The following is a 14,488-nucleotide window of genomic DNA, read 5'->3' on the forward strand; positions in this document are numbered from 1 at the left end:
TTATTCATGTCTCAGACATAAAACATCACAGAAAACTCTTTCTCATCGTCTTTAGAACTAGAGTTGCAGGAAGATATAATGACACTGAATGTCTGTCAAACATTTACACCTGTCTGTGGTCAGAAAGACTTTGCCAAAACACCTTTTCTTCTCAAGTAAGCATGTTTTTAAACTTAAAAAATGCTTAAACACTTTAATACTTCAATATTTGTTGACCACGGTCTGCATCTCTTCACTTCTGCCTAAGCTCTCTGTGTATAATGTGGTAAACAGAAATACTGTGAAAAACATACATGCTTCAAAATTACTTTTGTCTTAATTGCCCTCTGTAATAATATTGTTTATCTGCCTGCTGTTTCTATGATATGAAGATATGGATCAATAAGTTAATAATACTGTAGGATCATCTGTCTATGCAGGCTGCCACAAATGTCATTAAAGTTTTCAGTGGTACAAACTCCTCATGCCACAATATGCAAAAGCTCAGTTTGCTCTGATGAAGAATCATTCACTTCAAATTACTTGTTATGGTTCGAAAGCCTGAGGCAGTTTGACCTTTTTTAAAAAAAATTTTTTAATTCAACTTGTAATTTCTGGCATAATTTGGGAAAGTTTGGACAAAACATTCAACTTTAATTCCCCAATTATTGATATGTAGAAAAAATAGTAATAAAAAAAACTTTATGTATTATATTTCCTGTCCACTGGAAATACTACACCTGTTATACAATCTACTTAATAGGGGTACATTTTAAATATTAAAGCATCCAACTCTGAATGTCTATGTTTAGGTTTACTATGAATTCATTTATAGATTTATTTTCAGATCAACATATTTCCATGTACATATTATATTATATGTACATTGAAGTTACTTATAATATTACACATGTCTTTATTTTTATTTTAAATAAATTTTATAGTGCTCATGTTAATATTTGTATTTGCTAATATTTAACACTCTGGATGGAGTAGTTTGTCAACAAATAAGCAAATGGAGTTAATTCTTATGCCCTTAAATGTTTTATCTTACATCCGCGTGAAGAGATCCGAACATAAATAAAACAGAAACAATTGGGGACCGACAGCATCTTTGATCATAATTCATTGAATTCAATTGATATGGATGTTTGACAGTACTGTAAATAACCAGATAAAAATCTGAGTTTGGACGTGTTGCCTCGTTTTCAACGCCGGCTGCTGCTGCTATACTTTCGAGTGCAGCGCTCTTGTTCCAATTAGAAAAAAGAAACCCCAGGATGAAGTTCAGCCGAGGAGTTTAGGGCAAACATAATTCGATAAGAAGCAGTGGCTTCTGGAAAGCGAATGTCTCCAAAATCTAATCGGGAACCAGAGAGGCCATCAGCATTACTTACCCTTGGAAGCGGAGTCATTTAGGTTCACTTTCCATTTAGCAGCTACATGTAATTATGTAATGAATTACAGCCGTTCCTCTGTTTCTTCTCAAACAAACCGCAGGCGGTGGAAAACATTCCCGATGCTATGAGTGGTAACGATCGGCTAAGAATGCAAACAAGAGCGGACAAACACATTGTGGAGACGGTAAAGAACTGGGTTAGAGGAGCGTTACTGCTAGAATGTTGAGTAGGGAAAAAAAACTAACAACAACAAGAACTAAGAAACGTGTGAGAGGAACTCAAACTAATTAATTACACTATGTGGCCAAAGGTTGATTTTAAAGGAAGACAACAAACGCATGGCTTTCTAAAGCGCCTCGAAAATAAACACACAACACAAACAGGCGTGTAAATATGGACAGATGAACAGACTGGGACGGACAGCCAATCAACAGACGCGCAGGAGCGAGCGCTTCCAAATGAACAGCAGGTAGAAGGAAGAAGTAGTACCTGTCACGGTTTCAGCAGCTCCTGTGTTGTTGCAGCGCAGGCGAGGATGAGAGGAAAAGAGAGAGAGAGAGAGAGAAAAAAAGAGAAAGGTTGTAAGTAGAAAGCCTGCAAGCAAAGAGCCATATTTAATTCCTTTTTTTTTTTTTTTTTTCATAATTGCAGAAAAAGCATGTTAAAATCGATAAAAATTCAAGTCCTGTTATTGTGCAATTTTTCACCAATTAGGAAACACACAAAAAGAGTTCAGAGCGAGCCGGAGACCATGTTTGATCTCAATATAATGAGCCACTTTCCCCGCTTTCTTCCAGAAATACAAATGCAATGAACCTAAGGACTGATTTATTTATTTTTTTGTTGTTGTTTTTTCCCCCCTCCCACCTTCCCACCCTGCCTCCATGCATGTCCCTGATTGAGATTCCCAGCCACCCCTACTGTGGAGCAGCCACAGCCTGTAGACTCTCCCCTGGGGACCCGGCAGCGTATCCTGGAGAGAAGGGCACCCATTCGGAACGGTGCCCACCCAAACTGGCATCTCGCAGGGCATGGAAGACTGCCGTGTTCCCGAGTCCCTGCAGCATAGCTCAGGGCTCTGCACCCTTGGGAGCAGCTCCATCATTCATCGCCTGCCATTCATGAAGAACCCACCCCTGTGAACCACCCACACACGTCCAAATCCTTATATTTCACACACGATGCTTTATTACGTTGACACTTCACACAAGATGTTAGCGGTTCTTGACTTAAGACTGTGAGCAATGGGAAGCCGAGCTTAATGCGCGGTAGTATGTTGAAGCGGCTGCTCGTCTCACTTGTCACTGCAGGTATAATAAGGGTGTAAGGTATGACACGTGTCCTTGTTATGTCCTTTTGTGGGTTTTTTCGGTGCGTCAACAAAGTCCCTCTGGACTGAGGAAAGTGACAAATCCCACACAATGGAAAAGAAATCCAAAACATTGCCCCCATGTCTGCTGCAATACTTCAGCGGATGAAGTATTGCCTTTCGTCAAGGTTTAAGTTTGGGTAAAAACTTTACTCCTATTACGTGATACAATGCAGTGCAAAAGTATTCACAGCCCTTTTGTTTCTTTGTGTATTGTGTCCCCTAAAAACCTCAAATGTCTGTGTATTTTATTACAATTCCACGTGGTGTAATTTAAAATCTTCACCCTTCCTTCATTACCCACTTTCCTGACAATTCACTATCAAATGGAAGCCACAAGAGCCAATAAAACCTTAAAAAAAAACACGTGCTTTTAACTTTCCCACAACTGTATCTGTGACCTGTCTGCCTCGGTCTTATTTGGTCTCTATGAAACCAAATAGGCCTTCACTGAAGCGTAGCGTTGATTCTGATATTTGCTTAAACACAAGTGGACCGTTGGTGTAGTAAGTCCTACTGGCCATTTGGTGTAATAGATTCCACTGAATTCTATTTAGAGAAATCAGTTTGAAGCCTGTGAACAGATAGGAACTAAAGATTTTTTATTTGTGAACAAAAGTTCACACCTAGCAATCCTTTTCCTTCGTCTTCACACTTTCCTGCACTACCTTGTGCTGATCTATCACATTAAGTCATCGGGGTTTGCGGTTAAAGCATTGCAACTCAACATAATGAGGCCTATGGGTGATCTAGGAAAAAGACACAGAGAGGTTGACAGTCCAGCCCGAGCCTGTCCCGGTCTCACCAGGCCTCGGGACAGCCCATAATGAGGCTTTTGAGCCGCTTTAATTGCCAGGTAATTATAATGTTGTAGCAACATTATGTAAATGACTCATTATCATCTTGTACGTGTAGTCTCTCTGCCCTCTTTTTATGTTGCTCTGTCAGAAGTGTAACCCAGAAAAATGTATCACCCAGATACTGGGACACCTCATTGTTTAATCTTGTCAACGGAGACCTATGTCTAAATACAGGAGCTTGAGATGGAGTGGGGGACACAGTCTCTAACCCCTCGGTATGATCCACTTCCTGCCAGTGGCCTCTGAAGGGGGCTATTAATAGTGCTGGTAATGGTAATGGTCGTGTTGGCCGCCTTCCCCCTTCGCTCCTCTGTACCTGCAGCACATTAGGTAGAAGTTATGAGGTGCCAGCTCGCCTGTGATTAGATGTCATGGCTGTCGCTCTGCTTAGCCAATACTGATAGACAGATTTCCAGAGGAACGCGTGTGTGACGGCATTCGAGCGAGCAGAGCAGAGCAGAGCCTGCTGCACCAATCCGTCAATCACGCCGGATGAAAGCAGGCGCGGCCAGCCCTCCTCCAAATGATGACCGTCCTTGTCTCCTCACCTCTTCTCCCTTCTACCCAAACGTCGCCCCGGTGCTCATCACCCGCCCCGCTCTGCACAATGAGCTTGCAAGCGCCGGCAAAGCAGCACTCCAACTGCAGTCGTGTCGCATTTACCTGCTGGAGCCTGGCTCGTTGCGGGCGTTTTGAAAAGGCCGGATTCTTGGCATTCGAGGGTCTCCATTAAACCTGTAGCCATGCCAATGGATCCATAACAATGTGCAGTATTTTTGAGCTGCTGAGGCATGCTAAGATCTCAGGAGAGATGTCGGTGCGGCAAGAGTGGCACATTGCCTCTCTCTCTCTTTCTTTCTCTGTCTCTCTCTCTACCTTCATGACTGCTGCTCAGTAAAAGCAGTGGGGTAACACTAATGAGGCAACATTTCTTCACAGTGCTGGAGTGATGCCTTTGAATTAAAGTTCCCTCTTTCAGGTAGAACATTCCCTCACTTATTTATGCTCACGAACTGCGGCGTGTTGCATGTCATCCTGGCGCGCGATTGCGCCGCACAAGAGGACAGATGTCGGATTGCCGGAGCTCCGTGTCGCTTCCCCTGTTGAGAACACCCACATCGGTTACCTTCAAAACTGTGTTTGCGCACGTGGTTGGAGGAACGCGGTCCTGCTGCGGGTATCCCACTGTGTTTTCATTTAATTAGAAGGGATCAGAGGTGGGCTTTAAACTTTCGTTTTTTCCCTCTTCAATCGGATCGAGACGTGAGCTCCCGCAGTGTGGACCTAATAAACACGGGCGACTTCAGAGGTCAGCTTGGCTTCACAAAGGAAACTGATCAAACCATAGCAGAACTACCCAAAAAAAAAAAAAGAAGAAGAAGGAAAATAGTTTTCAGCACCTCAAGTAACTCCTTTTCGGTGCTAATCACTTTAAAGTTTACATGAAAATGTACACTTTCTTTTTAAATTTACAGTGCAAACACCCCTCCCTTGAACACGTCGATTAGAAGCAGCAAGAAGTAGAAGTCGTTGAGTTTGGACTAACCCTAACCAAAAAATGAATAAAATTATACTATAATATCTCATGTAAGTAGGAGGAAAAACCAGGCATTTAATAGACCATAGCTTTAACAAGGATAAACATATTTCCTTGTAAAAACAAAAGAAGAGTGTTTGTCTTAACGCGGCCAATTGAAACAACACTGAATAAAAATCTCTTCATGTTGATTTTGCTGCGATTGTAAAGATCAGAGGATGTCTCTCTAGGCGAGCTCTGTATAAACTATATCAAGTGATTTCAAAACAAAATTAACTCAACTTTACATTAGCAACTTATTAATTCTGCACTTTTAAACACGTTCAAAACGAAACAATTTCTTCAGGCTAAAGCCTGCTGCTGCATTCATTCAAGACGTTTGACGTTCTCTTTTTACATTCCACCTCAATCTGTGTTGTTTATGTTTCTTGGAACATTTGTATTGTTTGGAACTGGTGGCAAAGGCTGTAACTTTAGATTTAATGCGTGAGCTCCATGTCAAATATGGACAATTTGATCGCAGCGATTAACAGACGTTAGCTAACCAACGTTGGTTAGCATTGGTCACTGTCTGGTTCTTCAAAATAACCCACCTTCCTGTTTGCTTCATTTAAACACTCAACCAAACGCCTCTTAAACTATTTTACGACCAGGTTGGAAAAAAAACTTTACAAAAAACTATATATTTCATTTATGCAAAGAGTGATCTTGGAGCTACGATCACTCTTGTTTATGTACTTTAAGGAATACTGTATGTGTGAAATTAAATTCTTTAAAAAGAAAGAACTGGTAAGACAGTGTAGGAGTTTTAATAAAGCAGACAGATTCGTTTTTATTTTTGAATTAATATTAATTTTAGTCATAAGGGACTTTAACTAGTCTCAGTAAAAAACATCAGTAAATACAACTTTAGACGAATAAAAACCGATGACAAATTAAACCATGCCATTTTTCTTTCCAAGAGAAGAAGAGGTGGAATACCGAGGGATTTATTTTTACTGCTTCCCTTAAGAATTAAGAAAAAGCAGCCAGCTAATCAAATCCACTTGATTAACTGAGCATCACCTCTGTAAAAACAGGAGCTCTGGTAATTTCCTGGCCTGGAGTTTTAAGGTGTGTGTGTGTGTGTGTGTGTGTGTGTGTGTGTCTTCGCCCCAACGTTACGAAGGAAGAACATCAGGAACCATCTTTGAAAAGAAGTTGTTGCTGCCAGTCATTCTGGAGATGGTGAAAAATTGAGTTTGAAATATCCTCCATATGTACATTAATTTAAGCAGTTCTTTCTCTTTAGTTTATCTACATGTGCTTCTCGCTGCGTTTATTGATCAAAGCATGACCTCACAGGAAAAATGAAAAAACAAACCATCCTCACAGCTGAAGCGCATGCAGCGAGGATAATTTATCCTCTGCACAACTCTCTTTAAGTCCTTATCAGTGTTATTCAGAGTTAATCATAAATATTGTGCCTCCAGGAAGATTTAGCAAAGCTTCATATGTACATGTTTCGGCAGAATTGCATACCGTGACAGCATATGTTTGCCTTCTCGACTATTGAGTGGGTGCTAGCTTCCTGAACTTAAGTGTTTTCAGTCTGGCTTTTTGCTGATTTACGGCTGCTCTGATTTATTTTGTAAACCATAGAGTGTTCTTATTTGCAAGCAATCAAATCGGATTTGTTTAGATGTCATGAAGTTTTCAGGATGATCAGGCGTGTCAATGATTTGGACATCAATAGTAGGCAGATGCACACAAGCGAGAGTTTCTCTGCACGTGTCTGTAGACTATTTCTTTTTGCATAATTTCAAAAACATTTACTCTTCATGGTGACACACTAGGACACTAACAACAGGCTTTCGTCTTTCCTGTCATATAAAAACCGGAATTCTACCACTGTGCTCTGTACAATATACACTTTAGGGTATTTCAGCCATTCCGAGACCTTTAAAGCTTTAATGGTCATCGTCAATCAAAAGATAAAAGTAGAGTTCCTGGATTTTAAGTGGAGCTCAGAGTGAGGTCACATGCAGAGCACCCAGCGGCCTTTATGCCAAAGATTGAACGATGACTTGGTCAAGAGCTGCAGCATGACTTTGTAAAAGTTAAAGCAAATATTTCGAAATGTGAGGAACCATATAACACGGTTCCACCTGGAGGTGGGAGCGAAGCATCTGACCTTACCAGCCACCGTAAACACGAAGACCATCGAACTAGCAGCATTGGCTCAATCCAAATCTGGTTCGTTTGCCTAGAAAGTCTGATTCATTCAGGGAGGCCTGTTCACAGTTCAGTATTTGCAGATTAAGGTATCTATTTATTTTAAAGTATTTGTAAAAATCAGCCTAATCATGAATTTTTTCCATAGAGCACAACCAAAAATATTGCCTACATGCAATGCTTTTTGACATGCTACTGACTGGAGTTTTCAAAGTGGACAGTCTAGACGCACCATCCCATTTTTCTTGGCATTGATCGCCTGAACTCACAAGAACAGAGTTGTGGAATTTATGGAGTTATGGACTTGGATGTTCAGTTCTGCAGTAGTGCCAGAATGGTTTCCACTTTGTATATTATTTCATGCAGCTGGTGTTAGATTTGATAAAATAGGGAGGTATATGTCATTTTTGGACAAGACCTCAAGCATTCACAGGTTGTGGTCCATGTACATTTGTTTAAATACACAAGCCCCTTATTGAATCAAACTAATTTCTCAAACAGTGGCAATAATTCGCTGTCCTCCAATGGCATCCACAGGCACCAGAGTTAGATCCAATAAAACCGTAGAACAACATTGGGATGCCAATGTGTATTGTAAGCCTGGCGGGCCACCGGGCTTTACTTGCCACCCCACCAGGCTAAGCGTTGTTTGTTTATTTTAAATAGTTTTACCACCCAGTAACAGTGACAGTAAAGACAGACTAAGCTAGATTTACAGTTGACCCAATGATGGCAGACCGCCTTGGCGCCCTGACCACCCAGCCTCACAGGTGTTATGGGGGAAACTCTGGGTTGTGATGTACTGGGATATTTACTTTGTGGGTGTGCAGCCTACAAATCTTTGGTAAATCTATTACACATTCCCTAGTGTTTTTGGTAAATATGGACCAAAGAAACACAAAGGAATATTCCCAACATTATCCTGAATGGCACTTTTGAAGGAGAAAGGGATGAAACCCATTAACACAAAAGATATACCTAAGAATGTTAATCGTGGTACTATTCTCTTATCTGCCTTTCTGGTACCTACTGCAGGTAAGATAATAACCGATTACAATCTTTTTAACTGAATTTCACTTGGAAAAACCCAGAGGTTCCCCGTTTACAGTACGGGAAGTTAAGAAGGTTCAATAAACTATCGCTATCAGCGCGCACGTGCCACTAAATCCAGGCTAAACAGGTAACAAGAGATCCAAACACACGCTCACCTGCGAACACAAGTGGGAATACTCAGATTAACTCTCCCCAGAGTCAATCAGGACATAATAATCAGGTGGGCTTACAGGAGACGCAAAGCATGTTTCTGCTCGATAAACTGGAACAAAAAGGAGATTTTACATACATCCCCTCAGAGGTGGGTAATTGCTTTCTGTTAATGTGATGCGCTTTGTCCGATGTCTGGCTTGAATGAGTGTGAAAGCCAGAGGGACATGTGCAGCTGAAGAGAGCCTCCATGTTCGGAGATTAAGGGGAAATCCTTGAAAAATGCCAGGAGTTTAAAAAAAGAAAAATAAAGCAGAAAGAAAGAAAAAAGGTGGATTTGTTGAAATTGTTTTGGTATCCAGGTTCCTTTTAGTGGAGCGCTACAGGCTTTCAAAAAAAAAAAACAAAAAGGCAAAAATTGGTGCAAATTAGAGGCTAAACCCGACACAGCTCAGTTTCAAGATTGACTTTGAAGACAATAAAGGGGTAGGATCAGAAGTGTGTCATTTGCTGTCTACAGTTGATAAAAAAAAAGACAAACACAGAGTTATTAACAACCTTTAGAGACATCAGTGCCACTGCTTAGGTTGAATTCATCTCTTCCAGTTGTGCGGAGAAAAAAGGGAACGCTCTAGCACATTTCCGACAACTCACGATGCCAAGCTGCTGCTTTGCACGCTCTCACACGATAGGTGCCAAGCTCCACCTGATACTCAAAGTAAAAATAAAAAATGTTTTTTAAAAAAAAAAAAGCTGTCAGCGCTTGGGGTTCGGCTTGGCACATTTATCACAAGGCAACGTGATGAAACAACGCCCCTCTCCAACAGGCATAACGTCTCAATTCAACGTAAAATGAGGCAGGAAGAGCCTTAACGTGACACGCAATTAAGTGGCACTGATTGTGACGAATGTAGCGACTTTAAAGGTCTATAAATCAGCAAGCAGCTGTTTTTCCCTGTTTCTTTTTTCTTTTCTTTTTTTTGATGGGAGGTAAACAGAGTTCCCCTTTCTTCGTGGCAGGCTCAATAATCCACTCTGTTATGTTAACAAGACAGGCTGAGCGAGCGCGGACTAAAGTGCAGCAGCAGCAGCAGCGGAGAGATTCCCGCTTAAAGCCGAGGCAAAGCTTAACCTCTGGCGAAGTGACACATCAAGCCTCATTCAGACGATCTATTTCAGGTGACGCTGCAACTTTTTCATGTCTCTCCCCCTCAGAAGCAGAAGCCGACGTGAAATCCCCACAAAATCCTCTTTTTTTTCTCTTATTTATTTATTTGTTGCGGGCTTTTCATCCCCCCTCTCCTCCCCCAACTCGGCCTCAGTTGTTGAAAGAAAGTTTAGGCGGGAGAGCTGCGTTCGCTACCACAGGAGAGGGACCGATGCTGCGATTCAAGCGGGATCAAAACGATCTGGCAGTGTTTTTGCATCAAAGACCCGCGATGAATTCTTGAGGGGAAGAGTCTCTGCTATTCTGGTGAAAAACTGCGATGCCTCGCCCGTGGTGCGGGTCTCCTGCGTGGGAATTTCACAATCCTCTGGAGGGTTCTAGTGCGATTTTTTTGGGGGGGGGGGAGATTTTCACACGTCTGCTAACATTTCTGCTCACAGCAGCTCCAAAAGTATTCATACTCTTTAAACTTTCTGTATTTGTCACATTATGACCAGGAAAGTTAATGCATTTTTATGGGGGTTTTGTGAGGGGAACAAACAACCAAGTACTGAATAATTCTGAAGTGGAAGGGGGGGGGAAATGGATGGTTTTCTTTTTACAGAACAAATGAATCATTTTAAGTGTTTGGCATGCATTTGTACCTTGCTATGATACCCCTAAATAAAAATCAAATGCATCCAGGTAGTCAATGGCTTAGCAAACAAACATCCCCTTGTTCTATGTTTTGCGTCATACACAGCGTCTGGACCCTCAGATGGAGGCGTTGACTCTGACGACGTTTTAAATTTTACCCACTTGCTAACGTCTGGCCATGACTTATGTAGCGTGCCATCTAGATGCTATGAAGCTTGCCGGGAATTTGCCTGCACCGTAAACAACCGTTCTCCGTTGCGAACAGAGAGAACCCAGGCCAAACGAGACGGCCGTTAATGTTAATTCAATATTTGGACTGAACGCCTTTGTCCACTTCCTCTGCTGCCATTACCAAACTACAACCATTCCAAAACGGCACAGAAAATAAAGTTCAAAGTTTGAAAATCCAGCTCAGTGGGAGAAATCCCAGATGGAGCAGTAAAGGGAGATGAGAACTGAGCAGAATGATGTCTAAAAATAAGCTCTGGTGGGTGTGCATTATACGCTCCTGGAAAAATTCTACTGGTTCTGTCTTTTCTTGGTGAACTTTTATTTGTTGCCTCAGCATATCTTTGTTAAGATAATCAAGGGCCACAACTGGCCTTTCTCATTGGAAGGCAGTAGCCAGGCTATTGTCTTCTTTATTAGTCAAAGTCTAATAGAGAATCTGTGGCCACAGCTGAAATTTTATATCCATAGATGCTTTTCATCTGTTCTGACTAACATTAACCTTTGGTGTAAAGAAGGAAGCGTAAACATTTCAGTCTCTAGACATGCGAAGCTGGAAGAGACAGAAAGAAACAAAAACAAATGGCTTTGTACCAGTAATCGCTACAAAATGTGGTTCTACAAAATATTGACTCAGTGGGGCTGAATACAAAGGGTGTGATTACGAGCGGCTTTGTGTTGGTCAATCACATAAAATCCCAATAAAAACGCTTTGAAGTTTTGCGGTTGTGACGCCACAAAATGTGAAAGCGTCCATTTGGCACAATATCTGCTCCGTCACTGGGTACAGAAACACATGAGCATCCCTTTCACTGAGAGTTGGGGTGTGTGTGTAGGGGTGGTTGTGTGGGGGTAATTAGGACATTAGGAGAAGCCTTTGACAGACTTGTCATCTCTGCAGCCTCCCCCAGTAGAGAGTAGGTGGTAGGGGGAGGGGGGGGGGATAAGTGGGGGTCCGGCAGGGTCAAGAGACAGCTGCTGCACCGCCGCTCACTGTCTGGAAGCTCTCAGAGAATATTAAACCGCAGCAGCGTCGGCCAACTTCCTCTCTCTCTCCCGCCATGGTTTATGGAACATACAAAGCCTTTCCGCGGAGAGGTGGCGGCTAATTTATGCCAGTGTTATAAAAGTGCTATTGTTTTGTGTGTGCGTGTGTTTTTTCCCCTAACCTGAAACACGAGAAGATAAACAGAGACTGCAAAGCGAATGCCGAAATAAAGGCTGATGGCAATGAGGTAATTGAGGTTATTTTGTAATTCGGTGGATTTGCAGCTTAATGACTGTTGTTCTCATTTTACATGTTTTTTTTTTCCTTCTTCTTCTTCATGATGATGATGATGATGAAGAATCTGTGTGATCATACACCTCCTGCGTGTTTGTCTCCAACGGAGAGAAGCTCTATTATCACAATATGAGACGTATTAAGTGCATCCCCCAAGGCTGATGACCTTGGTAATGACATGCCATTAATTGTGCGGATGGATTATTATCTTCGGCAACAACAACGTGGCTTCCTTCCCGACCCGACTCTCCCCAAAAACACCTGGGCCCGCTCTTCCGGGCCGCCTCCGCTCGTACGTCCATAATCACCTCTATCAGCCCAAAACGTTAACGGCATCCTGGGACACTAAGCACATCTATTTCTTTGCAGTTGTAATGTCCTCTCGCGTGCCTCAATCAGGCACCTGTCAGACACACACCTGCTACCTCCCGATGCCGAGACAGGAGGCAGAGGGAGGAAAGAAGGGGGCCTTTTGTTTCTCGTGCAGAGTTTATAATCAGCAGCGTTGTTTCCAATCTTCCTCCGCCATTTTTCAATTTCCCATTTCCCTTTTCTCAGTCAAATCACTGCTATCAATCAGGTGCATGTTTGAGAGAGAGAGACAGAGGGAGAGACAGAGAGAGAGAGGAGGAAGGGGTAGGGGGGGTATTTCCTTGATGGAACCATCTCCAGCCCCAGGCCTCATTAGTCAGACTGCAGGAGGAAATCTGAGTGTGTGAGGGTGTGCGTGTGAAAGTGAGTGTGTGTGATAAAAATGAATTCTGGAAGAGTGCTTCTGTCAATATGAGGCCATTTAGCATTTCCTATTCCATCCAAATGATGCACGGCGGACATTATGCTCTCTATTTGAGTTCTTCTAAATGGACACTCAGAGGCGAGTAAGTTCTATTATATATTTTGCTCTTTATTTTCACCCCTTTCTCTTTCCCCCTCCTCTCCGCTCACCGATGTCTGAAATTTTCCACCAAAACAATTTTTGAGCAGCCACGCCAACTTCTCCTCTGTCGGGAGGCAGCAGTGGGATCGTCTCTAGAACATTTTTTTTAAAAAAGGGAAGCAACCGCGGGTGTTGGGGACTGACTTGGAAGTCGATACAAATCAAACCCCAACAGCTGCATAGGCACAAGCTGGAGCTCCAAGTGCATCGACATCCTTGAAGAGAGTCAACCGAGTCGCTTTGATGGCGCCGAACACATCGTCAAAGGAGATGTGGCCCGAAATCCTGTTGCTGCCACCAATAAAGAACAGCTGGTACAGTCAACTTTTATGGCAATTTTAATGTTTTTTAATGCCAACAATTTATAGACAACCTGATGTGAAAGCTTAAAGTCAGCGACCTAATAACGTTGTCGGCTCGGACAAAGTTATTTGCAGAGAATTAAAATGGTAAAAAAGCTGCAGCCATTTGCGTAAAACACCGAAAGGTGTGCGTTTCTTACAATAAAACTTTTCTTTACTATGTTATAGGTTTTGTGGAACCGTATGTAAATAATAAAAAAGCGGTAGGACAAAAATTAAACTGCTAGCATAGCAAGATGTTAGCTAAAAGCTGTTTTTTCAAACCAAACCACAGCCACACCAGTAGGAAAAAGCTGTGCTTCATACAGAAATGATAAAATACTCATTCTTGTTAGATTTATAAAGTCAAGGACTTAGTTTGTGAGTTTTCTGTGAACGCCTCCACTGCTATGGATGATGTAACAACACTGTATGTTTATATTAGCATATATAAGTTATCAACTAAAATAACAATAATGCCTTCAAAGGCTTAGTATGATGTACTTTCCAGGCACATAATGTCATTTTATGGCACAATCAAGTATCTATGTTACCTTCAGTTGTTATATAATTGCTGTATGTGTCAAACATAACTCAAAAAAGAAATTGGACTTTCAATTTCTTACATTAAACTGGGTCTCATGTCTCTTTAAGAAGCTCCTGCTCTTTCTGAAAATCAGAAGTCATCACAACATGGCTCCTCTAACAACCCTTTTGCCAATCCAAGCCAACTTTATAGACAATGCTCCCCATTACGCCATTTATGCCGCTTACAACCGTTCCTAGGAGCGTTGGGCTGCGAAGTAGCTCATTTCATGAGCTCAGCAGATGTGCAGTTCCACCAGGTGTTTGCTAATGGGGATTGAGGAGGAGGTTTGTAGAAATAGGCGGGGCTTTGTGGGAGTGAGTGCTAGGAATCTTCATTGGTTGACGTAGGAGTTCCAAGGATCCCTCAAACATGCAAGACAAAATATCAAAGCAACACTTTAACATTGTAACATGATACAAAGCTCAAAAAATTCAATTTTACGTGATACCTCTGAGGAGATAATGTCCCTCTTTAACAACTGCAAAAGGCTAATTTCAGACCATATACTGACCACAATTACTACAAGCAACACAATATACTAATCTGAATCAACATGCTCAATTCTTCCCCGTTTTGTGGCTCATACAAACAGCATTAACAGCTTCCTAATTGCTCCTGGTCCGTCTCCAGAAATAATCCAGTATCCTGGCTGCAGTTTTCACAGCTTTCTAGCTGGGCCATATTCAACCTCCCAATTGACAACCTAAGGGAAGGTTGTTTGGCTACTTCTGCTTCCCTTGCACTG

The 14,488-nt window shown here is 42.0% G+C and overlaps 1 protein-coding gene across 3 annotated transcripts in view; it reads right to left on the reverse strand.

The window, feature by feature from the left end:
* cadm1b (cell adhesion molecule 1b) overlaps window positions 1-14,488 on the reverse strand; it is a 260,038-nt gene that overhangs the window by 75,854 nt on the left and 169,696 nt on the right. For 2 of the 3 annotated variants that reach the window (XM_028045551.1, XM_028045549.1), the window contains exon 2: window positions 1,869-1,889. The exons of the other annotated variant lie outside the window; for it this stretch is intronic. In XM_028045551.1, coding sequence (XP_027901352.1) covers window positions 1,869-1,889 — 21 coding nt within the window. The remainder of the gene's footprint in view (window positions 1-1,868; window positions 1,890-14,488) is intronic. 3 annotated transcript variants of the gene reach the window in all.

The sequence above is a fragment of the Xiphophorus couchianus genome, chromosome 18 (assembly GCF_001444195.1).
Source record: "Xiphophorus couchianus chromosome 18, X_couchianus-1.0, whole genome shotgun sequence".
NCBI classification, from domain to species: Eukaryota; Metazoa; Chordata; class Actinopteri; order Cyprinodontiformes; family Poeciliidae; genus Xiphophorus; species Xiphophorus couchianus.